Source organism: Microtus oregoni, unplaced genomic scaffold (assembly GCF_018167655.1).
Source record: "Microtus oregoni isolate MIOR12 unplaced genomic scaffold, Mior012 000003F_ref0000135, whole genome shotgun sequence".
NCBI lineage: Eukaryota > Metazoa > Chordata > Mammalia > Rodentia > Cricetidae > Microtus > Microtus oregoni.
This window is the reverse complement of record NW_024543062.1, coordinates 22,486,782-22,513,415: the sequence shown is the minus strand read 5'-3', so window position 1 is coordinate 22,513,415 and position 26,634 is coordinate 22,486,782. Positions and strand designations below refer to the sequence as shown.

The 26,634-nt window shown below is 45.9% G+C and overlaps 1 protein-coding gene across 5 annotated transcripts; it reads right to left on the bottom strand.

Moving 5' to 3' along the window:
* Positions 1–1,282: 1,282 nt before the first annotated feature.
* Positions 1,283–25,916, bottom strand: Mapkapk5 (MAPK activated protein kinase 5). Of its 5 annotated transcripts, none has more exons than XM_041648970.1 (14): positions 25,210–25,916; positions 20,576–20,649; positions 19,423–19,498; positions 18,650–18,747; positions 17,347–17,455; positions 16,020–16,109; positions 14,617–14,712; positions 9,848–9,928; positions 8,077–8,264; positions 5,497–5,617; positions 4,435–4,565; positions 4,095–4,210; positions 2,884–2,988; positions 1,283–1,469 (listed from the first exon to the last, which is right to left on the bottom strand). In XM_041648970.1, exons 1-14 carry the CDS (start codon positions 25,243–25,245, stop codon positions 1,375–1,377), a joined length of 1,416 nt encoding a protein of 471 aa, XP_041504904.1. In that variant the 5' UTR covers positions 25,246–25,916; the 3' UTR covers positions 1,283–1,374. The 5 variants fall into 5 exon arrangements, with proteins under 5 accessions (XP_041504904.1, XP_041504903.1, XP_041504908.1 ...); XM_041648969.1 differs by having other exon boundaries at positions 4,089–4,210; positions 25,210–25,915; XM_041648974.1 differs by lacking the exon at positions 18,650–18,747 and having other exon boundaries at positions 4,089–4,210; positions 16,020–16,105.
* Positions 25,917–26,634: the final 718 nt, after the last annotated feature.

Sequence of the window (26,634 nt, the reverse complement as noted above, 5' to 3'; positions counted from 1 at the left end):
GTGGTTCTCGTTTGGACAAACATAGGCATGGATTTCATTATTGCACAAGGTGAAGTCAACCTGAAGCTGCTGTGACACTGGTAAGCCATGGTCAGACAAAAGCAACCATCAAGATCTATGTCCTTTCCAATCATGTCTACAGTACACCACACCGGTGGAAGGGGAAAACATCCTAAGCTTTTACAAGATACCCAGCTGATAAATTTCTAAGATGAATGGCAGAGTTGGTGTGCCAACAAGTTCCTCTAAAGACGAGACCAACAACCTCTACCCCCACGGGCACACTGGATTCCTGCCCCAGGACAGGTGTGTTGGAAAGCAAGCAGTCTCCCCAATGATCTAGAACATGTTCACTGGAGAACAGGCCCCTATGTCAATTCTCAGCTACATCTTTCTGGCCAGAAATTTTGCTTAAAATGGCTTTTCTCTGTTGCCTAGCCCCGAGGTCTTGCTATCTCGACAGAGCCCCCACTTCTCACCACAGCACCTCTGCTCACCCAACAGCACTGAGCCTTTCCTCCCACAGCGGGCTCCAAGGACACTGTGATTTTTATCACATAGCCCCCGAGAACAGTGACAACACTCAGGAGCTAGAAAATAACAAATTCCATGAAATCCACTTTGACTGAAGCGGAGGAAACAGTTTTGTCTACCTGTGAGCTCTTATGTGTCAGTAAAGGCAGTCACCAGAAACAGCTCTAAAAACCAACCACTAGGAGAGGGGTTGGCTGTGCCTACATACACAGTAACAAACCAAAGCTGCTTAATTATGCCACCTGAGATCGAAGGATACTGAAGAAAATAAACACAGCCAGGAGGATGCAAGTAAATCCAGGCAGAACAACTACTTATGGAAAGCCACAAGAGAAAAACAACCAAACAAGATTGGATCCTCTGACGTTTTTCAGTAAAATCATGCCAGAGAGAAGCCAGGGGAGCAGGGGAGGACAGAAATACTTAATTCATAAAAACAGGTCAGCACTAGAATTAATCTACCTAAGACCAGGGAGCAACAGTCAAAGCAAATAGAGCAAGGCTCCACAGTGCTAGAAGCAACAGAGACTGAGCAGAGCCTGGCGCAGCTCCTCTACCTGCCTCTGACAAATGGTTGCTAATACTTTATTGTAACTATACCTGTCTTTCTTGACAGTGTCGTCTTATACTACAAGACTCGACTATCCTATGTCAATAGTATAGGAACTGAGCTTTTTGTTTTAAAGGAAAACAGTTAACTGTTAGGAAACTCTGACACTAAATCTAAACAGCAACATTAAGCAACAAGGAAATGAAATTATGATTTATTAATTTACATAAAAATTACTTTTTACATTAAGGAATTATTTTTCCAATTGTTAAAAACAGTTTGACGTTTTACTATTGGGGCTCATGGGGAATAGTCTGCTCTTCGATCACTTGCTTCACAACCTCTGCCAGCTTCAGTCGGTCTACTTTATCTGTGAATCCACGACCTGAAACTCAAGAAAGAATGAGGTCAGTTTTCCAACTCAAACAACCTCACCAGCCAGAGTTCACTGCACTGTTCAAAAGCAGCTCGGAGCCTCTGCTTTCAAGCAGCAAGAGAGCAGTTTCACATGCCACAAAACCAGAGATCACTGACACCATCCAACAAGGCACTCATACCCAAGCATAGAAAACCGCCTAGAAGCTGGGTGGGGTGGTGCACGCCTTTAATCCCAGCACTTGGGAAGGCAGAGGCAGACAGATTTCTATGAGTTCTACAGAGCAAGTTCCAGAACAGCCAGGGCTGTTACACACAGAAACCCTGTTTTGAAAAACAAAACAAAGCCAAACTGTTCATCAGGACATAGAAAAGTATTCCCAACAACCTTTCCTTGTTTATTAGAACCTCCAAACAAACGACATGTCCACTCAGTGGTGAGTGGACAGTATATTCATGAGAACGTGAATGGAACACACAAAAACAATACTGACAAAAAAGAAGCCAGAGACAAAAGAACGTAGATCTGTCTGATTTTGTTTACATAAAATACAAAACTTGGGGCAGAAGGTTAAGAGCACTTGCTGTTCTTGCAGAGGACACAGGTTCAGTTTCCAGTACCCACATGTGGCTTCACCATCACCCATTAACTGCAGCTCTGGGCACTCTGACTTCCCTTGTGAACTGTGCAGACACTAGCGCGAATGTCCACATCCACACACATAAAGTCAATCCCCCCCCGCAGCCTATAGAACTAAGTGTCAGGGTTGGAATAGCCTTTGAATAGAGGCTGGATGGAGAGCACTGCAGTTCTCCTGGACTGCTGCTGGCACCCAGCACACACTCTGTACAGGTCTCTGTCTTAGACTCTCTTCAGGTATGGAGCAGCCAGGCCCACTGAGGACACAGGCAGAGGAACAGAGTCAAAGCACATGCTCCGACGGCACTGCGGCAGCTCCTGGCAGTCTTCTCGGCTGGAGTGGTGATGTCACCACAAGCTGCTGAGAGCCGGGCTGAGTAGGAAAAAGGCACCTCTCCTTTCCACCTTGTCTTCCCAGTGGCAGACCTCAGTCAAATGACTCTGAGTTTAACAGCTGGTTAGGGGAACTTTCTGGTAAGCGCAACTGTGTGCTGCTGTTCCTTGGTCACCTAGTGAACAGCCCAGGAATGTGGGGTCAAGAATCTGCTTTCGCTTTTGTCTGTTTTCCCTCCTCAAGAAATATTTGACAGAGCTCTCCAGTGTTCATTTTATAACACACAATGCACTTGCACTTTGGAAAACAAATGCACAGAGCAGACACCAGAGATGCCTGGGCAGGTAAAGCAGAGCCTGCCCCCCAGAGCCCCTTCTCGTCACACATCATCCTCACCTGGCTCTGGCCTCAGAGAGACTGTCTGTGTCTAAATGCCAGGGGCTGGCTTACCGTTCCAGCTGAAGCTCTGCAGAGCGTCCCTCAGGAGCTTGCACTCCCGGTTGTACTTCCAGGCTTCCTGCATTACTTCATTCAGTCTCTCGTCTTCATTCTCTCCTATGGGCAAGAATGGAGAGGAAGTTTCAATTTTAAGTAGCATCATGGGATTTTAGTGTCATAAATGGAAGGGCATGAGGCCCAACTAGGTGAGAAAAGACAAAATGTATAATCTGCTGGCTTCCTGCGGGTCCTGGTGTGCAGGCTGACCCTCTTGTCACTGAGCTCTTCTAAGAGTGCATCTTCACACACGTGTTCTGACAACCCAAGAGAAATGTGAGAGGCATTTCTGAACAAAAACACCTAGCCCTCCTCCACCTCCAAACAGTCAGGCAGTGGTGGCACATACCCTTAATCCCAGCCCTCTGGAGGCAGAGACAGGTGGATCTCTGTGAGTTCCAGGCTAGTTTGGTCTAGAGAGTGAGTTCTAGGACTGGCTCCAAAGCTACAGAGAAACCCTGTCTCGAAAAAACAAACAAACAAACAAACAAACAAAAAACAACTAGCCAAAAGAGGGAAGAAGTAACAAGTCTGTGTGTTCTGCCCTCTTCCTACACTCATCCCTCGCCTCAAAATACTCAGGCATGTTCCCAGACTCTTAAATGGCAAATGATTTAGGAAGACGGGTTAATCCAACTTTTTCTGACCCCAACGAACATGAAGCCTTACTCACTATAAGAAGAGCCACTCACATCATGGCCATCTGGACAGGGAGGCTCTCTCCTGTAAAAAGGCCAGTGAAGTCCAGGGACGGAAGCTGCAGCAGGGCTGGTTGTGAGCCCATGCAGTGTCCTTATCCTCACAGATACAGTGCTGCAGTATAAAGGCTCTGGAAATGGTGTTGATGGCCTTTAATCTAGACCTAGTCCACATTTTCGTCCTTTACTCTCTACTTTGTGCCTTCCTTGTGAAGTTCAGACAACACAAATCACATGCCACACCTGGCATTAGCAGATAGACTAAACAAGAAGTTCACTGAAGACCAAAGACACAAACTTACCATGTGTCTGCAGTTAGCACTGTTTATACCTCCTAGTAGATGTGGACTCATTTATATAATGTACTTAATTTAAGATACAAACAGACCACCACAAATTATTCGCTCCTCTTGTCTCAGGCACACAGACACACACATGCAGAACATTAGTAAGTGGCATGACCTTTACCAGCCTGGGGGAGGATACACTGGGCAATGACATCTCGAAGCTTTTCCAAGGCAACATTTGAATCCTCAGCTCCATTCTCATGGTCGTGTATATAAATACCATCCTTTGGCTTGGTGCTTTACAAGTGTGGGGAAAGATAATAGTAAGGTAAGACCTCAGAACCCAGCTCCAAACTCAAGATACCAGAACGTTCAGAAAAAAAGCAACTAATAGAGTATGTCCAACTTCTGAGGCCATTTATATTGTCTGCCCTCTGCAGAAAGAGAGCAGACCCCTGGCTGAGTTCCTAGCACTCAACCATGCCTATCATAAAGAAGATCAAAGAAATAAGCTCACTTACCCAAGTAACTTCCTCTTTCTCAGGATGGGGTTGTTCACGGAGTGTAGGGGTTTGAGGCTAACTTTGAGGTCCTGGATCCTCATGTTGGCCAGCTGCTCAGCATGAGCCTGCTGGATTCCTGCAACCACTGCCTGCATGTAAATGCTATCATCAGTTACCCTGACCTTCTGGATTAAAATATATATATATATATATATATATATATATATATATATATATATATATTGGCTGTGTTGCCCAAGTTCATCTTGAACTCTCGAATTCGTGTGATTTGCCAACCTAAGCTCCCGAGTGTGTGCCAGGAGTGCTGTGCTGCTGTGCCTGGTTTTGTCCGCTTGTTTCCACATTTGTTATTTAACCACTTAACAGCCAATTCAAGACAAAGGAGATCCATACAATTTTTTTTTTTTTAATCAGGCAGAGGATTCTCCCTCCCCTGGATCAGCAGGGACCAGCAGACCACACACAGGCCACCTACCAGCTAGCCTTCTTCAGTAAGAAGCACTAATGGTGCTAGAGAGATGGCTCAGCAGTTAGAAAGGCACTATTCTTACAGAGACTCAAGTTCAGTTCCTGGCACTCACAGCAGGTGGCTCACAACAAACTATGGCTCCAGATCAAGATCTGATGCTCTCTTCTGGCCTCCAGAGGCACCTGGATGCACATGGTGGCACACGCAGATAAATACAATAAATTTTAATGTTCCTCAAGAAAGAAAGCAGCCAGTAAGTGTGAGGCTCTTTGCCTTCATCCTAGGCAGCACACGCCCTCAGAGATGCCAACTTCTGAATTCCCATAGCATGCAAGATCTGTTTCTAAAATACTCACATTTCATTTGCTTGCCTTCCCAACAACCTGACATAAACATCTTTGGGGAAAGGACCTTTTATGTCCTGTGCCATCAAACCCACACAGCAAGTGCAAAGGATAGTCCTTGGGACCTGTTCTCCTATTTTCAGGAAATAGGAGAAAACAAGCTTTCCCGTTTCCCTTTAAGTCCTATATTCAGTAGCCCTTTCTCACACTGTTTTTTCAGGCAACAAAATAAGTTTCACTCAGAACCTTATCCATCATCAGCTGAGCAGAGGGCAGGACATTATCCAGGGCCTCTGTGGAGTTGAGCCAGGGATGGTCCAGCACTCCCTCAATGGTGAGTCTTTCCTCCGGTTTGACCTTTAGGAGCCTGTAGAGAAGACATACCAACACACAACATGCATAGATATCCTCAGAAGAAACAAAGGAAGTTCTTGGGCTGGATTCCAAATAACCTTGTCTTCTTTTGACTTTCTATCAACTCCTGCAGACCTGGGACATCTAGCAGCAAGGCAGGATGTACAGAGTACCAGAAGTCCCATGTACTTGCTATGGTTTACTCTCCTGGGCAACAGATTGAAAGGAACACCAGAAGTTTTATTCAAAAATACTTCAAAACCAGGTGTGGTGGTGCATGCCTTTAATCCCAGCACTATGGAGGTAGAGGCAGGTGGATCTCTGTGAGTTCAAGGCCACCCAGGACAGTCTCCAAAGCCACACAGAGAAACCCTGTCTTAAAAAAATCAAACAAACAAATAAACAAAAAAAAAACCCTTCAGATAGTCCATATCACAAGACTCAGTAGATAAACCAACAAGCCTAAACATCCTGCTGTATTTAATCCCCACTCTGAGGTCTCTAGGACTGTAAATTAGCTGAGGGCCTTGCAGTTTTGAACCAGGCTGTAATCTAAGATAAAAGGAGATCCCATCAAGGTAGACATTAGACCTTTCTTATTCAGAGATAGTCAACAACTCCAACAGACCATCGCACAGCACTTTCTCTTGCGTTAGGTCATACTTCATGGCCCCCCACTCATCCAGGCTAATACAACACAACACCTAGCTTACCCTGGGCTCTCTGCAGCATGATCACCTCTTCTAACTACATAGCCCTCATTCCCATGTCTGAGTCAGGACAAGCTTACATTCCTTGTCAAAAATATGGATGAAGGCCTGAAAAATGACACTAAAGACTGACCTCTGACCTCTACATAAACCTACACACACAAGAGGCAGAAAGCCATCAAGAAGACCGAGGTTTACTACAAAGCTGGGCAAACAGCAGGAAAGTAGCATATAGACAGGTGAGAAGTCAAACCCTGCCTTCAACATCATAAAAAGTCCTTTATACAGTTTAGGAACTAGTCCCTCTTTGCAGCAGACTTCCTAAACCACTACATGGTCTACATAGGCCAGGTTGGCACTGAATTCATGATTCTCCTGTCTCAGTCTTCCAAGTGTTGGTATTACATGCAGGCATCAGCATGCCTGGCACAAGCTCACTTGGAAGAGACTGTTGTCAGTAGGACAATCCTCAAGCATGTCCCTTTTCATGCTTCCCTTTCTCTTAACCCATGAAGAAATCGATCAGGTGGGCAGAGCTGCATTTTCCACACGGGTAGCAGAAAGAGTACTCAAAAGTTCAGCTCAGCTCTGCTACCCACAGTCTGCACTGGCTCCTTCTCATGCACTGTCGCTAGCCCTATTCTTTTTTTCTTTTTGGTTTTCCAAGACAGCGTTTATGTTGCTCTGGTTATCTTGGAACTCAATTGGTAGACCAGTCTGGCCTTGAACTCACAGAAATCCTCCTGTCTCTGCCTCCTGAGTGCTGGGAATAAAAGGCTTGAGCCACCAACCACTGCCCACCTAATTCTTTCCAATATTCATTTTTATGTTATATTTGAGTGTCTGCCTGAATGTTATCTGTACACACGTGTCATGTGTGCAGTGCTGAGTAGGCCAGAGAGAGCACTAAGCCCCACGGAACTGAAGTTCCCGGCAGTTAGGAGCCATCATGTTGGTACTAAGAAACTATCTCTGCAACAACAATCAGTGCTCTTAACCACCAAGCCATCACTCCAGCCCCTGATATCCCTAATTCTTATGAATCCTCAGTTTAATACTTCCAGAGCAACCACCTGGCAGAATAGGCTGGGAGTGGCCCTAAGCCTAACACCACACACTTCAACAGTGTAAAGAAATGAAAGGCCAAAGGTCAGTGTTACCTGGGATCCCAGTTAAAGTCCTAGCATCACATCCATCCCTGATGGCTGGCTTATATACAAGAAAGACACAACAGGGCATGGAGGTGCACACTTGTAATCCCAACACTCAAGAAACTAAGGCAGGAGGATTGCCACAGATCTCAGGCCTGCCTCAACTACAAAGTGAGTTCTAGGCCAGCGAGAGCTAGAATAAGATCCTATTTCAAAACAAAACAAGACAAAAAAAAAAAAAGCAAACAAAACATGACAAACAGAAGATAAGGTGGGGGAAGGTAGAAGGGCACAGCAGGAGCTGACCACTTAGGGGCCTGAATTTAACACAGCAACCCTGGGTTCACAATCTTGAGAAAAAAAAAAATTGAGACAGGGAGAGGGGTGGTTTTTCAAGTCAGGGCCTCATTCTGTAGACCAGGCTGGCCTCAAACTCACAGAGATCCTCCTACCTCTGCCTCCCAACTGCTGGAATTAAAGGTGTGTGCCACCACCGTCCGACTATAAGGAGAACTCTTAACAGAAGATGCCTACACGATGACAAAGGACTTCCCTTTGCCCTGCATCCCCCAGGACTCCCTAACCACCCTTTCAGCAGCCCAGGGACTCACTTCCTCACAACATCTTTGGCCATCTCTGAGATCTGGCTCCACTCTTCTTCTGGAAACTCAAAACTTCCTGTCATGATCTTTCTCCGCATATCCTTTGGGATAGTCCGACTGTGGTGTTTGGAATAAAAAGGAGGATATCCACATAGCATCACATAGATGATCACCCCTAGGGACCACAAGTCACAGCTCTGAAAGCAAAATAGAAAGGAATCACTCCAATCAGAGAAGAGCCTCCAACTACCGTCCAGGTGTGTGCAGACACACACATACAAGCTAATATAACCAAGGGCAGTGGCAGCTGAGGACATTTTAGAGACTAAGAGTCTCTTGTTGTCTCTGAGAGCCACCAACATTGCATATATCACATGCACATGAGACAGCCTAGAGCAGAGAAGCAGAGAGCTAAAAGCCAGCTCACACTGGACCATGTACTGTGTTCAATCCAGATGGGGCAGGAGAGTGCTGACTGCAGCAGCTAAGGCACACGCGGCCTAAGCCATTTTGAAAAGGCCAAAGCAGTGTAACAAAATTTGGAGGCCTAAAAGCATTTGCTGTTAGTCACACATGACAACTGTGTTCTACTCTATTCTCATAAGAAATTTCTATTTGAATTGAAAAAAAAATACTATGCAAATGAGAGACTATGGTAAGCAATGAGAGAGCAGAGAAAGTTCTCCAGCCAAATAAAAAGCCCAAATGAGCAGTTTCTCTCCTAACACTCAGTAGTCAGGTGTGAGACCTGAAGGCATGTTTCACATTTCCTTGAATTCCTCACTACTTACTCTTCAGAGATATGGAGGCTGTAACAATGCTAGGAGCCAAATTTATTTCTAAAATGACTCTGGAAAGCCTCTTGGTGGAAGGCTGCACAGGCAGTCAGTTTGGGGCCTCTGTCAGCACTCTGCACTGGCTCGGGTGGATCTGGGTCTGCAGTCACCTGTCCTGTCCTGCAGTCACACACCATGCAAGCCCCATCAGGCAACATGTACAGGAGGTCAAGGGATCTGCCAGCGAGCATTCAGCATCAACGCTTTGCTGAACTCTGTGTATGATGCATGCTTGTGTGCAACTGTAGGAGGATGTACACGCCTATGCCTTATGCATGTGAAACCAGAGGCTACCCAGGGTCCTGCTCCATCATGTCTGGCATTATTCCCTTGAGAAGGGTATCTCACGGAACCTGTCATTTTCTGGCTAGGCTAGTGGACTGCAAACTCAGTCCCGAAAGCTCCTGTTCAGAGTGCAGCTCAGTGGCCTATATGAAGCCACAAAGCTGGAGCATGTGTATCCACAGGAGTGACCCTAGACGCCCCTGTCACCCTGAGCTAGTTTCAAGTGCCCAAAAAGCACACTTTTAAAAATCTACTCGGCAACCCATTCAAGAAGCGCTGGCTTCGTGAGCTTCACAGAGCTATGTCTGGTATGTGGCTGTAGTTAAAGACAGCACCAAGGAACTAAGCACTTGCTCTGTTCAAATTAGGCAACTGCTTTAATCAAGCTGTTATTTTACAAAGCACCAAGGAATAGTGCCATACATAAATGACCAGAGTGCGCTTGAGTTTCAGTTTTTCAAAAATGGCCTTTCCTCCTAAAATGAAAGTTAGCCTCACTGTCGTCAGTGTCTGTACGGGGCTACAGCTTCTGGCTCCTGCTGCACGCACTAAACAAGTGAGAGCCTTGCTTCAGGCCCTCATTAGATCAGCTGCTGCTGCATCACAACACCTCACAGTCACGAAGTCCACAGCGGGAAGGAGACCACCAGCTCCCTTACCTTGTTATAAGTGTAGGGCGTTGGCGAGGTAGGTATGATGCCAGACTTCTCCTTCTGGTGCCTCCTCTGTGCTTCCAGTACCTGTCAAAGGCAAACCAATGAGATAGCTTGTTGGAATCACACCACCAGTGTTCCACAGCTCAGAACCAACAAGAAGACTACAAATGAACTGACAATCAACAATCAAAAGTAATATCAGGCTGGGTGGTGGTGGCACATGCCTTTATTCCCAGCACTTGGCAGGCAAAAGTAGGTGGATCTCTATAAGTTCGAGAGCAGTCAGGGCTACACAAAGAAACCATGTCTCTGTCTCAAAAGACAAACAGCTGGGTGGTGGTGGCGCACGCCTTTAATCCCAGCACTCAGGAGGCAGAGACAGGCGGATCTCTGTGAGTTCGAGGCCAGCCTGGTCTACAGAGCTAGTTCCAGGACAGGCTCCAAAGCTACAGAGAAACCCTGTCTCAAAAATCCAAACCAACCAACAAACAAAAACTTCAAAAAGCATCACTATAACTTTCAGCCAGGCATGTTGGCACATGCTTTAATCCCAAGGATAGCCTTGTCTACATAGTGAGTTTCAGGACACAGTGATACCCCGTCTCAAAACCAAAACACTTCCAAGCTTCTTTCTCACAGCTAGTAATTTACCTGTAAATTAAAGGTGTGTCCAGTTGCCAGGCAGTGGTGGCACACACCTTTAATCTCAGGACTTGGGAGGCAGAGGCAGGCAGATCTCTGTGACTTCCAGGCCAGTCTGGTCTACAGAGCAAATTCCAGGCCAGTCAGGGATACACAGAGAACCAAAAAACCAAAAATAAGAAATAAATAAATTAGTAAGTAATTAAAGTAAATTAATTAAACTTAAAAAATAAAATGCTATTTGTAACAGCATAAAAGTACTAAATGCGAAGAATAAGTCTACAAGGGGCTGGAGAGATGGCTCAGAGGTTAAGAGTATTGCCTCTCTTCCTAGAGGTCCTGAGTTCAATTCCCAGCAACCACATGGTGGCTCACAACCATCTGTAATGGGGTCTGGTGCCCTCTTCTGGCCAGCAGGCATACACAAAGACAGAACATTGTATACATAATAAATATTTTTTTTTTTTTTTGGTTCCTGTCCTGGAACTAGCTCTTGTAGACCATGCTGGCCTGGAACTCACAGAGATCCGCCTGCCTCTGCCTCCGGAGTGCTGGGATTAAAGGCGTGCGCCACCACCGCCCAGCTTAAATAAATATTTTTTTAAAAAAAGAGCAAGTCTACAAAAGTATGTTTAAAAAAAACCTGAACAATGAAAACTATACAAGTAATAGCAAACAAAAATATCATTCAAAAGAAATGGAAGCTAGGCATCACAGAAAATGCCTATAATTCCCAGTGGCTAGAGAAGGCAGATGGAATTTGAGATCAGGCATGTTCAGAGGGGTATGGTCCAGAATGAAGGATTACAAGGTTGAGGCACCCTTGAGATATACAAATATATGTGTATATATTTATACAAATTATATACAAAATATATATTTGTGTGTAGCTGTGTGTGTGTGTGTATGTATGAGGCTTTCTCAGAAGCAAAAAAAAAATAGTAATCACCAGTGTTGTTTAGAGGGCAGTGATGGCAGACCATATCACAGCTCTCCAACAATCAGTCAGATCTCAGGCTTTTTTTTTTTGGTTTTTCGAGACAGGGTTTCTCTGTGGTTTTTGGAGCCTGTCCTGGAACTAGCTCTGTAAACCAGGCTGGTCTCGAACTCACAGAGATCCGCCTGCCTCTGCCTCCCAAGTGCTGGGATTAAAGGCGTGCGCCACCACCGCCCGGCTAGATCTCAGGCTTTTATCGTCAAGAGGTCCCGAAGACCACAGGGCAATTCAAGGTCAGAGAACTTAACATCAACCCGCTAAGGCGCCTGACACTCAGCCAATGTTGAGAGTTGTCCTAAAGAACAGTGAGCAACACAATGGAGCACTGGCATGAAGACAGAATGGTAAGCACTAGAACTCAGCCTGTATGTAAACTCACACACACATGTTCAACTCCAAAACAACAGAGAAGACTTCAGAACAAATGTCCCGGACCAAGTGTAAATTCAAATGCTAAGAGCTGAGCTGGCATCTATAGTTAATATATATGTAAAAATTTACTCAAATGGGTTATATAAAATAGGTATAAAACCTAAACCCACATACAATCCTTGCAATGACTTATTTTGTTTTGTTTTTCGAGACAGGGTTTAACTGTAGCCTTTGAGCCTGTCCTAGAATTCACTCTGTAGACTAGGCTGGCCCTGAACTCACAGATATCTGGCTGCCCCTGCCTCCCAAGTGCTGGGATTAAAAGCATGCGCCACCAACACCTGGCGTAATGACTTTTTTTTTTTTTTAAGATGGGCACATAGGAAATAGAGGCAGTAGAATCAAGAGGAAAATGAGTTCAAGGTCAGTCAGCGACATAGGCAGTTTCAGGACAGCCCAGGATACATGAATCACGTCACAAAACACAAACAGTGTATATGTAGGTGTATGTGTGTGTCCGTCCATGTGTGCAGGTGCAGTGTGTGCATAGGTGGAGAAGTCAACTGTGGGTGTTTTCATTGTTTTCCACCTTATTTGATGAACAAAGAAGGGAGCTCAGTGAAGAACAAGCTCAGAACCCTCCTGTCTGCCTCCCCCAGTACAGGAATTGCAAGTGTGTGCTATAATGCCTGGTTGGTATGGACCCAGCTTTTACATGAGCACTAGACTAGAGATCACACTCAGGTCCTTCTTCTATCCTAGGAAACACTTCATGAGCATCACCTCATCCCTAAATGTTTTTAGCTGGGCATTATAGTGCATGCCTGTAATCCCAGTACACTAGAGAGGCAGGAGGATCAGGAGTTCAAGGTCACCCTGTGCCACACAGTAAGACCCTTGTCTTAAAAAAATCAGCAGCACTTGGGCAGTAGTGGCACACGCCTTTAATCCCAGCACTCGGGAGGCAAAGGCAGATGGACCTCTATGAGTTTGAGTTCAACCTGGTCTACAGAGTGAGTTCCAAAGACAGCCAAGGCTACACAGAGAAACCCTATCTCCAAAAACAAACAAACAAACAAACAAAAAAAGGGGGGGGGGAGAAAAAAAGGAAGAAAGGAGCAAGAGAGAAAGAAAGAAGGCAGCAACAGTCATGGTGATGTATGTCTTTAATTCCAGCACCTGGGAGAGAGAAACGGGCAGATTTCTCTGGGATTGAGGCTAGCCTGGTCTAGATAGCAAGTTCTAGGCCAGCCAGGGCTACATAATGAGACCCTGTGTCAAACAAACAAAATCCCAAAACAACCAACAGCTACAAAACACGGCGGGGGGGGGGGGGGGGAGGAGGGGGAGAGGGAAGGAGAGAAGGGGAGAGGGAGAGGAGGGAAAGGGAAAAGGAGGGGGAGGGAGAGGGGGAGAGAGAGAGAGAACAAGGTAGAGGAAGAACAACTATACAATGCATTACAACCTTTTCCTATATGTGGTTCTTCCCTTCATCAGCACAAAGCTGAGGCTGCGAGATTTACATCCACTTCAACCAGTCAGTGTTCACTGGGCAGCCAGGGTGTCAGGGATTTCACCCAGCTCCATTATGTGGAGCTGAAGAAGGCACACCTCGGCCTGTCCCTTCTAATCCACGAATGTTCAGAGGTACAGCCCAAGCTCTGGGCCCAGTACACTTTTGGCCAAGAGAAGAATGTGTCTCTGAGTGCTGATGAAGTAGCCAGGCCCTGGAGAATGCGCTAAGTGGCAAAGCCTGAAGTGTCTCCAAGGACTGCGAGCAAGAGCACCAGAACCTGGGCTCTACTAAACTGAATACAATGTGGTCTTCTGTCCCTTATAAAGATTATGCTGTATAAAAACAAAAACACAAACAAGCAAGCTAGTCTAAGCATACACTACGATGCACAGCAGACTGAATATACTGAATGCAATTTCGGGTAACAGCACTACAGATGCATGATGGGATCAGTAAGGCACAGCCCATTGTGTGTATGTATGAACATATAATTACATGTTTTTGTGTCAGTATAGGTTTGTGCATGCTACAACACACATGCATGGAGGTCAGAGGATGACCTCACATGGAGACAAAGTTTCTTGCTTCTCCACTGCGTACACCTAGGTTAGCTGGCATATGAGCTTTCAGGAACTCTCCTGTCTCCTCCTGCCTCACACAGAGCACGGGATTATAAATGCACACCTCACACAGAACACGGGATTATAAATGCACACCTCACACAGAACATGGGCTTATAAATACATCAGCCTTATACAGGCTCTAGAGACTCAAACTCAGTTCCTCGGGCTTGTGAGGGAAATACTTTACGCAGAGCCTAAAAACTGATTTTAAAAGCAAAATTCTATGCCAATGAAGCAATGTATAGGTTTCTGAAATTGAGTTCCTGCTCTCCATCTTAATACAAGCCTAGAACAGAAGTAACAAGAGTCGGAACTGCAGCCGGGTGGTGGTGGTGCACGCCTTTAATCCCAGCACTGGGGAGGCAGAGGCAGGCGGATCTTGGTGAGTTCGAGGCCAGCCTGGTCTAGAAGAGCTAGTTCCAGGACAGGAACTAAAAAGCTACAGAGAAACCCTGTCTCGGGGGAAAAAAAAAAAAAAAAAAAAAAAACACCCAAAGAAACAACAAAATATACTCTCATACATATAGTTAAATGTTTAAAAAAAAAAAAAAAGAAAAGGAAAAGTAGAACAAGAGTCTACAGGCAATTTGGCAATACACCATAAGAAAGAAAACATGCTTACCTGAGGTGCTACATAATAAGGGGTAAACTGGGGTGTCATCAAATCCCCTTGGTCAACTTTAGCAAATCCAAAGTCACATAATTTCACAGGGGCATCCTGAAAGAAAACAAACTGGGGTCAGTTCTTCATATTTGTCAGTAAACACTTGCAGAAGCCTGTAATTCAACACTGTGGACAGTGAGGCAGGAGGATTACAATGAGTTTGAAGATAGCCTGTTTCCAGGATAAAACAATAGGTAGGTAGGTAGGTAGGTAGGTAGGTAGATAGGGAGGGAAGGAGGAAGGACAACGCAAGCATGAGGGTCTTGTTAGTTTCTAGCTGAGACTTGAGCCTATGAAGAGGATGTAGATCTTAGTACAAAGGAGCTACAGAGGGCCCAGAATTTATGAGCACTTCCTACTCTTGCTGAATGCCTGGTTTTGGGTCCCAGCACCCATGTGGCAGCTCACAATCACCTGTAATTCCAGTCCCAGTGTGGCTTTCACAGGCACTGCATGAGCCTGCAGCAAAGCACTCATACATATAAAAAGCAGTCAATCAGTAATCTAAAAGTAATACAGAAGGGAGTCAACCTTGATTCACAGCTGTGAGCTTTGCTCGCAGTATGTTAGCCCTACTGGCCCTCCCTCATCAACCCAGAGCACTGCTTCATTCTGAACATTAGCCATGAGCGTCATAGCAACTAGAGCAAAGGACTGGTAGAATATAGGGCAGAGAATAGGAACATGGGGAAAAACACAACAGCTGACAGCAAATCAAACTTCCAAGGTAATATAAAAAAGCACGTTACTTCCTGCCTCTCCCCAAACACACTCCAAATATCATCCAAATTCCTAAGTCCCACATCCAAATCACCAATGCCACAGGTGTCACCACTTTTCTGAGCCCCAACATGGAAACAAGTGGAGGAAACTGAAGTGTTAGAAGCACTGTGGCCTAAAAAAGCACGTGGACTCGGTGCAGCAAAGGCAACTTTGAGTTTTCAGCCAACCTAGTCTCCATGAATTCCAGGGCAGCCTGATCTATGTATCAAGATGAGGGGATGGACCTCAGTTGGCAGTGCTTGCCTACTATGCACAGAGTCCTGCGTTCAACCCCCAGTTACATAAACCAAGTATGGAGATGCATACCTGGAATCCCAACACTCAGGAGGCAAAGGCAGGAGGATCAAAAGTTAAAGGTCATCCTCAGCTACACTGAAAGTTCAAGACCAGCCTGGGATACACAGACTCTATCTAAAAAGAGAGAGAGAGAGAGAGAGAGAGAGAGAGAGAGGGAAATAAAGAGAGAGAGAGAGAGGGAGAGAGAGAGAGGGAGAGAGAGAGAAACAAAACAAAAAACAATAACAACAACAAAAAAACCAAAGTGACAGCATCAAATGAGAAAAAGCAAATTTTCTCACCAAAGAATTATCCTTGAAAAGCAGATTTTCAGGCTTGAGGTCTCTATGCGCAATGTTTAGCAAATGACAGTGCTGTAGAGCCAGGGCTATCTGAAAAAGGGCACAGGGACCAGACACTTCTTAGAAAAGCACCATCTCTCACACACCTAGTGTGAAACTTCAGGAGTTAAGTCAATTACAACTGTGGTCAGTGTTGATTTCAAAACAGAAGCTAAGACTCAGGACACCAAGAAACAGAAATGAATTAGCCTTAGTTTAACTATAACCTATACTTACCAAAACATAACTGCAAACAATCCTTTGTCAGAATAAAGCGGTGGATACATGCTGTAAGATGCTCCTTGACCTGTGCTGTGACAGATACTGTAGGAGAACCCACAGGCAGCATTTTCAGTAGGCAGGAGCTTGCCCAGTGGGCGACAGGGGTGCGCCTGGGAGACAACTGCACTCTAGGGAGTTGAACGGCAGGCACTGCCTTCCAGCCAGCTGGCTTGATTTTCTACCTAATGTTGCAATTTGTACATCTCACTTAATGACAATGCATCTGTCCCTGTAGACTGCAACCGTTTGTTTTCTTTTTAAATGAATGATCAGATTACATTCTTTTGTCTCAGTATCTGAGAAATGAATGGTGTAATTTGAAAGTTAAACCAGAGATTCTGTGGTTCCTCAACTTAGTGATTCTTCTTAGCATTTCAAATACTGACTGCTACCCAGTCAACAGGAAAGGAGGCATTCAAAGACTTGAAAACTAGGGGTGGAAAATGTGTGAGTGCTTTCTCGCAAAGCTAACTGCTATGCCATATGCTGGCCTACGGTCTGTTTGCTTGTTCTGAAGACAAGCCTGAGGTTTAGCGTGTCACCTCTATGAGTATTCAGTGCTAGTTGGAGTCAGGGTATCAAATGGGCCATAAATTTATACAATAAAATATGATAGGCTATGACTAAGAATCATTCACTATCATAAAAATTCAAGAATAGCATTGTAATCTGCAGAAATGATCGATGATTTGTGCAAGAAACATCTCGGGTACGAATGCCTGAGAACAAGTTTATACTAAAGGGTCTACCTGTGCACAGCTGTCCTCAGACAGTGAGTGGAGGAAACTCTACAGCAGCCCTGGCACACATGTGACAAGCAATTAAAAATACAGTCCTCCTCTCAAAGTAGAAAAGCGGCTGTGCTTCCCTGTGAAGGCGTCTTTTCTGATTATAACAAAGCAGGCACTGAGAGGTCAGAGCTTTTCTTTCAGCTTTCTTCCCAGGCGCAATTGGACTGCTCAGCCAAAGTGTCAGCGCCCCAGACCCTACCCCTCTGTTGACTTGCCTGCTTTGTTACTTGGCTGGCTTGCTTCTCTGTAAAGTGCCGGTGCTGGCTGATCCTGTGAAACAGCTCGCCCCCTTCCATCATCTCCATTACAATTAAGAGTCGAGCCCTGTTTGAAAGCATTTGATTTTGTTAAGTTAAAAAAAAAATTTTTTAAACATTATTTAAAAAAAGGAAAAGAAAAACCTGGAAGCATCAAAAAACTGACATGAAGTGAACTCATCAACAAAATATGTAACCACTTTCTATATCCAGGGTTATCTAGCCACTAATTAAGAGCAATGATCTTCATTCTCAACAACAACAACAACAAAACAAAATGTGAATTTTGGTTCCTATTCTTTCACATAAAGGCTTCTGCTTTCATCCAAATGCTCTCACCAACAGAGCACGCCTTGTGAGACACAATCGACTTCCCATCTCTTTCACCAGCTCCACAAGGCCCACTTCCCACAGCCTGTGTGAGACGCTTGCCTCCCAGACTGCACTTACACTACTGCTGCTCTGTAAGGTTCCGAATGCAAGGAAGAGGCTCCTCTCTTGACACCTGCCACACTGCAATGACAGGGTCACATCCTGGTCTCTACCTAAGCTACTTCCCAAATGTGCAGCCAAAAGAATGATGATGGCTTTTCCCTTCAAGCAATGGGGCCTTTGTACGAGCCTCTAAGATTTAACCTGGAAGAACATTTGGGCCCCTCCCACCGATTTGGAATAGAATCTATTTCAATTACAATGTTTTTGTTTATTTATAAACAGCCTTACTATGTGGACCAGGCTAGACTGGGATGTATGATGCTCCTGCTTCTCAGTGCTAGATTACAGGCATGCACCACTACACCTGGCTCTATACTGTTTTATTTTGCTTTTAACACACGCGCACACCCATACACACACGCACACCCATACACACATGCACATCCATACACACATGCACATGCATACGCATAAGCACACATACCAGTGCTAGAGATTGAATCCAGGGCCTTGGGTAAGCTTGGCAAATACTCTACCGCTGACCTATAATCCCCAACCCTTAAAAGTTTTTTTAAAAAGAGAAAATAATCAAAACAATGATGGAGGAGGAGTAGCAGATTTCCCACCGGCAGCTGGTAAAACTCAGTGATGATTCATTACATAATTCCACTTTCACAACTGTCTCCAAGTTTTTAAACACAAAGAGAAAGAGGTAGGAAAAGGAGAGATGAAGTGGGAGGGAAATGGGAAGAGAACACAGAAGAGGACGATTCTGCTACAACATGGCTTCCATATAGCCAGAGGTGACGGCCCTGTTTAGTCTTACCTGGGACTGGACTCGTGAGGAAACTGTACACTGTTAGCAAAGACTTCAATTATCTGCACTATATTGGGGTGTGTGGCACACATCATGTGCAGACGCACCTTAAAGAGAACACAGGACATGTCTGTGTGCGAAGGAAGTGCCATCATTTCCCCCAAATGTCCATCAAAAGCTAACCACACTAAGTCCAAAGGATGTCTACTTCTGTCAAACTACTCACCACCTAGACTAACAGAAAACACCCAGTGCGGCCCTGCGAGACCGTCTCCCCAGTGTTCTCTCCACAAGTAAAACTGCACTGACAGATTTGCTGTCTACACCCTCTTTTTACTCATTTTAAAAAGAATGTGAGGTGGCTGGAAGGGAAAAAGACTGTATGCTAGCTAGCATTCCATGCTGAGACAGAACACTTGACAATGATAATGTGAACAGAGAACAGTTCAGTAGGGATACAGATGTTTTATGCATCTCTATATTTTCCAAGAAGTTGCCTGCCTTAGTTGTAAACATGTACATATTCTTAGGGCCCAAAAACACCTAAACGGGCTGGAGAGGTGGTCAAGTAGTTGAGAGTGCTTCCTGTACTTCCAAATTTAGTTCCCAGTACCCAAGCTGAGTGGCTCACACTGCCTGTAACTATAGTTCCAAGACATCTGCATAGACCTCCCTCACTCTTCCATGTGTGTGTGTGTGTGTGTGTGTGTGTGTGTGTGTGTGTGCGCGCGTGTACATGTGTGGTGTGTATGTGAGCAAGTCAAAGTAATAAAGGAACATACCTCATTTCTAGCTTTTGGACGATCGAGAAGGATTTTCAGTGCAAACCGTTCTTGAGACGATTTCTTCACACAGACTCTAGGCGTAGAGGGGAATCATGGTGGCAGTTAGGATCTACATAGCAAATACCAGGATAGCATGGCCTATATAGACTCTGTCTCAGACAAATACAAAAAAAAGACAACTTGCCCTAGAGCAGCAGGTGGCAAGGGTCTTTTGGGTCTCAGCCCAGCTACAGAAATGACAGCCTCTCTGAGAGGCCCAGGCTTCTTTTACATTTGTTAAAAAATGTCATATCTTTAGTTTTTTGTTTTGTTTTTGTTTTGTATGAATGTTTTGCCTGCATGTAAGTCTGTTCACCACCAGGCCCCTGTGAAGGTCAGAAGAGGGCATCAGATACCCTGGAACAGGAGTTATAAATGGCTGTGAGCTACTTCATGGATACTAGGAATCAAACCCAGATCCTCTGCAAGAGCAGCCAGTGCTCTGACCCATCTCTCCTGCCCCACCTTTTACATTTTCAATTCCATTTTAAAATCCTTACTGGGTGTGGGTGTGTGTATGTACACGTGGAGAACATGGCGAACCTGCAGGGATCAGTTCTCTCCTTCCAGTATTATTGTTGCTCCCAGAGACTAAATCCAGGCCATCAGAACTGTAAGCAAGCTCCTCTACCCAATAGCCTATCTTACTGGCCCAAATAACTTGACATCTTAAAACCAACCTATAATACTATAGACCATGTGACCTTGCTACCTAGCTGTGTCTAGATGCAAGAAAAAAACTAATAAGAAGCCTTTACTAAGGGGTCAGGACCCACATAGAGGGAGAACCAACTCCTGAAAGTCATCCTTTGACCTCCACACATGCTATGGCACACATGTGCACAACATATGCACACACATTCACTCATAAAAATGTAAAAAACATAATCAAATAAATATCCTCTACTAGGAGCTGGGGGTATAGCTCAATGGTCCAAGTTCTTTATACACACTAAGCAAGACACTACAAATCCAAAACCAAACAGAAACTCTATTTAAACTCAGGCTAATTCTCAAAGTACATCTGATGCCTGTAGCTCAAGGCTCAATTTGTGTGTCTCCTCCCAGAGCAATGCACCCTGTTTTCCACGTGGGTGTCTTGGTGTCTTACCTAACTGGACCACTAATTCCTGCTCCCAGCTTCTGAGTCCAGTTGATACTATATTCTTCTAAAATGGAGGTTTCCTATTAAAAAGAAGAAAAGGGGGCGGGGGGAGAGATGATTCCACTGTTAAGCTAGATAATTGAGCAGAGGTTGGACAGCCATGGTCCAGCACCTCACATTCTAAGCTATCCATGGGCTTTATAATCGCACTTGCCTATGTGATTGCTGCTACCTCACAATCACTACCTCCTAATCGTACAGGCTCCAGAATAAAAGGAAACTCTGCAGCCCGCCTACATGGTCTATTTAAGTAGACAAATGATGCTTTATGGAGGATGTCAAAGTACTACAAAGTCAGGACTTTCGATGGGTGCAGAATACTTAGCATGCGAGGCCTGCACCCCCAGCACTGCACCTCCATGCTCATGGACGTCACACACAGCACAGTAACTTGTGCATCTTCACCACAACAACAGTGGACTTCTGAGAGTCCAGAAAACTGTGTCAGGTATCTGTAGAGCTTTACATCCTTGAACAAACTGCCCAACTTGTGCGTTTAGGAGAGTAGACTCTCAGGTCTGATCTTCCACCATGTGAAGGTGACAGTCTACTGACAGAGAGCTGAAAGGACTATACATTAAAGCCTGGAGTTCAGACACCTGCTTTTACAGAAGGAAGAAAGGCACTTGCAGACAGACCCACTCCAGACTGCTGGTCCTCAGTAACCACCCACCACAGCCACCTGAGAATATTTAAATTCAATATTTAATCTGAGATCTGGGATGGAGTAGATGATGTATTCTAGTTTCATCCGTCACTCATCTTTATTTGGGTAGACCATCAACACTCTCTGGGGCTCAGATTCTCATACAGTGTGAAAGGCAGGCAACTGCTTTCCGTAAACATGTTTACAGCTAGACAAAATTGTCAAAGCAAAAACAACAAAACTGCTCCTTTACCTCCAGCACCTGGAGGCAGAGGCAGGTCAGCCTGGTCTACATTGAGTTCCAGGCCAGCCAGAGCTGCACAGTCAGAGCCTGTCAGTTGTCAAAATAATTATTTCAGAAGAGTGTAAGCTAAATAGAGAACTATCTTTTCTAACCCACCAGAGTGAGGTCAAAGCAGCATGCAGTCTGGCTCCTGCAGTTCCTAGCCTCTGGCCTCCCTGCCCAAAGCAGTCAGTGGTGTCGCTTGCTCCCAGCATGGAGCCATGGAAAGTAGGCAGTGCTGCTGCTCTACTGGTCAGGGAAGAAAATGCTGGGCTGTGCAGGCAAGAACAGGAAAATGTGGGTGACAAGGGACAGCTGTGTTAGGCTCCAAGACAATGGTCCTGGCCAGGAATGCAGAATATGTGGATTTAGAGGGCAAATCACTACACAGAGCCATAGAATAAGGCTGAAGTGAGCTCTCCACAATGGACAGGGAGACTGAGAGGCCAGAGAAACATAAAGCCTGAGTGACTTTGCAGTCAGTTCCATTCTGAAAGGACTCGAGAACCTCAGGGGTAGAGCGGCAGGAGTCCAAAAACACTGCAGTTCCTGCCCACATCAGGCTGACATAGCTAGCTAAGCAGACACCACACACAGGCTGAGAAAAACAAAGACTACCATCCCTGAGCAGACATTAGCATGCACAAAGAAAAGAAATTCTACTTTAATTCTAGGCAGCTACAAATGTAACAAGCTGGGGAAGGGATCAGAGTCCAGAGTTGTTACAATGTTACCAAGTGTCCGACTTTCAACAAAAATCACTAGATATATAAAACCCAGGAAATAATCATTGAATGCTAGAAGAGGAAAAAATAATAGCAATATCTCTGACTACTGTACACAAATAGATAGGCTCTGCATAGATTTAATAGTTTATTTTGTCTTGAATCAATTTTATTTTTATTTTATATGTATTATTTTGCCTGCATTCAGGTCTGTGTGGAGATAGATGTCAGATCCCCCTAGAACTAGAGTTACAGACAGTTGTGAGCTGTCATGTAGGTGCTGTGAATAATGTACCCAGGTCCTTCTGAAGAGCAGTCAGTGCTCTTAACTGCTGAGACATTTCTCCAGAGGCTGTTTTTTTTTCAGACAAGAGTCTCACTAAGTATAGTCCAGGCTGACCTTGAATCCAGAGTTCACGGCCTCTGTCTCCCAAGTGCTTGGATTAAGGTATGCTTCACCACACCCTGCATGTTTTGTTTTGTTTGTTTGTTTGTTTTTTATGTGTGGGTACCTGCGTACAGGTATAAGTGCCCTGGAACCAGAGGAGGTTGTCAGATCCCTTGGAACTAGAGTTGTTACAGACTTTTATGAATGGTTGTGGGCCACCCAGTGTGGCTGCTAGGAACCAAACTGAATGAAGTCTTCTACAAAAGTAGTACATGTTCTTAATCACTAAGCCATCTTTTCAGCCCTCCCGAGAAAAAGTTGTGTTGTTTTATTTTTTATTTTATTTTTTTAAATCTGCCTAAAGAGTTCCAGGACAGGCTCCAAAGCCACAGCGAAACCCTGTCTCGAAAAACCCAAAAAAAAAAAAAAAAAAAAAAAAAATCTGCCTAAAGAGGGCTCAGCTCAGTAGGAAAAGCTCTTGCCACCAAGCCTAAGCTGAATCCCTGGAACCCAAATGATAGGACCAAATTTCATGTGCATACTTGCATGCACACACACACACACACACACACACACACACTGACATACACAAGCACACATTTAAAATGTTTTTAAATTTTTGATACATTCAAAGACTAAAAGACAATAATATTGATACTGAGTCAAACTAAAGACTTTTTTCATCTCTGTTTTGTTTTGTTTCTGTTTTTAATATGACATCTCACTATGCTGCCTAGGCCAACCATGGTCATGCCACCATACCCAGCATATATAAATACTGTCAATGGTGAAACAAAAACAATGAAGAATGTGTGAAACTGTCAAATAAAAACATGAAAAGTGTCAACCCATAACAAAGCTGTCGCTCTAAATAGGAAAAAGAATACCTAAACAAACAAATGAAACTCTATTCTGGCCAGGCAGTAGTGGCAGTCTTTTTTTTTTTTTAATTTTTAAAAAAAAAAACAAACTATCTTTTTTCATTTTACATATCAATCCCAGTTCTCACTCCCTCCTCTCCTCCTACTCCCTCCACCTCCCCACCACCACTCCACCCATTTCTCAGAGGGTAAGGAACATTGCTTGGGGGAAGGTCCAAGGTCCTCCCTACTACATCTAGGCTGAGCAAAGCATCCATCCAAAGAGAATGGGATCCCAAAAAGCCAGTACAACCAGTAGTGATAAATCCTGGGTGGCACAGAACTTTAATATCTACTCAGAAGGCAGAGGTGTGCGGATCTCTGTGAGTTCAAGGCCAGCCTGATCTACAGAGCAAGTTCTAGGATAGCCAGAGCTACACAGACAAACCCTATCTTGAAAAACCAAAGAAAAACAGTCATTTTTACTCGGGTCATTCTAATTTATGTAATTATTTATTTATACACAGAGTTTGTAGCTCCAGGCTACATGACCTAGATGGCTAAAAACGACCCTAAACTTATTATTATTATTTCACTTTGCGTGTGTGCATGTGTGTACTCAGAGACCAGAAGATAACCTACGAGAGCCAGTTCTCCAAAGGCAGAGGTGGTGCACACCTTTAATCCCATCACTTGGGAAGCAGAAGCAGATGATCTCTGCTGGTCTACAGAGCAAGTTCCAGGACAGCCAGGGCTACTCAGAGAAACCCAGTCTCAAAAAAGAAAGGAAAGAGGGAAGGAGGGAAAGAAGGAAGGAGGGAGAGAGAGAGGGAGGGAGAGAGGGAGGGAGGGAGGAGGGGAGGGAAATTTGATTCTCTCCAGCCATGTGGGTCCACGGATCTTACTCAAGGCATCAGCCCTGAGCTCAGGTGCCCTTATCCACCAAAACCTTGGAATGGCACTGGTTCTGAGTTCTGATCCTCCTGTGCGCTGGGATGACAAGACTTGCACCATTGTGCCAGTTTTCTGGGATTCTAGGGATCAAATCCAGGAAATCATGCATGGTAAGTAAGGTACTCTACCAACCCGGCTACACTCCTAGTCCCGTTTGGGGTCATTTTAGCACATAGGGTGCTGCTGGCTCCTCAGAAATAAAATCTTGATTTCTAGGAGAGCACGCAAGAGCACAGCAAAAAATGAACACACGGATAAGGAGGGAAAATCCGAAGAACAGGTTTTGAATGAAGACGAACCAACTCCTGAAGCTCAAGCTCTCAAACAGGCTTGTTTCAGACCTATCAGGAGGGGTCCGTTAAAGCCACTGCCAAGTGTCACAGAGGACCACCGAGAAGCAAATGGAGGCACTTGGGGGCGACAGAAACCTCCGAGTCCTAAGAAGTCCTACTCGTTCCACACATATCAAGTATTCCCACTCTACTCGCCTTCGTTCTAGGTGAACAGAAACTATCTCAGCCAAGGAAGTTGAAGAGAGTCGGACACCCCACTCTCCACAACTCAACACGGTCCAAGGATCCGGGGGAGACAAAACCCGGACTCACTAGATTCTAGTGACTTAAACCACTAACTCTCGTCCAAGTTCTCTTGATTTTCCGAGGTTGGCGCTGCGGGGAAATCACAGGACAAAGCAGGGAAGACGTGGGTGGCATCTCTCTCTTACCTTGATGGCTTTCTCCATGTCGCTATCCTCTGACATGCTCCGCAGGGCTCCCACAGTCTGGAGCGGCGGAGGCTGCGCGGCTGTCTGATCCCCTGGCAGCCGAGGAAGCAAAGGGCTTGGAGCGCGGGTTCCCGGGCCTCGGGGACACGGGTAGTGCCCGCCACTGGGGACCGGAGGGGATGAGGGCCCGGGAGCCGGCTCGGCTTCCACAGGTGACTCTAGGCTGGTGGGGGCGGTGGCGGCGGCAGCGGCGGTGGCCCCTGGGGACAAGCCTTTGTGCTGGGCCCCGCGCAGCCGCTTCCCGGCCTCATCCCCGGCCGGGGAGGCAGGCTCCCGGGGCAGGGCGAAACGAGGAGGAGCCCGGCCTGTTGCGCCGTGCGGGGATTTTACGGGGCCGCCGCTTAGGCCCGGGCTCGCCAGTTCCTGAGGAGGGGCCTGCCCCGCCACCGCCGCCGCCCGCACCGCCGCGAAGCCAAAGCCAAGCCCGCCGCCGCCGCCGCCGCTCCCACTGCCGCTTCAGCGCCACACATCGCCGGGACGCCCGCGCCGGGCAGCCTTGCCGGCCGCCCGGAAGCGCCGAACCCTCTGCAATCCCACGCCACCCATGCTGCTGCCCAGCTCCGCGACCCCAGAGCCCCACGCGCGCCTCGCCGGCGTCCTCTGGGCTTTCCGAGGCTCTCCGGGGACGCGCGGCTGATGTGCAGGCGTCCGCCGGGTCATCCCCGGAGCGCGCCGCATGCAGCAGAGGACCCCGGGCCTTCCGCTATGGTGGCGCTGTGGTAATGACGTAAGACGGTACGGTGGCCAGTCAGGACAAGGGAGCAGCGGGGCGCGTGTTGTGCGCGTGTGCTGGAAAAAGTTCGTGGAGACGGTGGTGGATGCTGGCTAGGGAGCGGAACTTGGGACGTACCGAGACCTCGCTATGTGGGAACCGACTAGATTGTGCTTGTCCTGTCACCTGTGAGGGCTCAGAGATGCAGCTGCCTGCTGTCACCTCAATATCCCGAGGAGTGCCCCTAGACTTCTCGGGGCCAAACGAGTTCGTGGCTTCCACGCTGCGAGTGTTAGGACTAGACAGATTATGAAGCGGAGTGGAAAGTTTTGTTAAAGATTATTTACATGAGAGAGTTAAAAGGCATAGAAATGGGAGTATGCGCTTCCCAAGAGTAAATTTAGGGAAAGCAAGGAGTACCCAATCGTGGAGGGTTGTTAACTGTACTATTTTGGTGGCTCAGGTTGCTAGAAGCCGGGCCTGGTGGCAAATGCCATTAATTCCATCAGAGGCAAGTGGATCTCCGAGTTCCAGGCCAGGTTACATGTCTCAAAGTCTGAGAAGGAGGGTTGCTGAAGAAATTCTCCCACCAACCCTGCTGCTCTTTCGATAGAAGACATATGAACTGCCTTTGGAGATGCTTTGGATGAAAT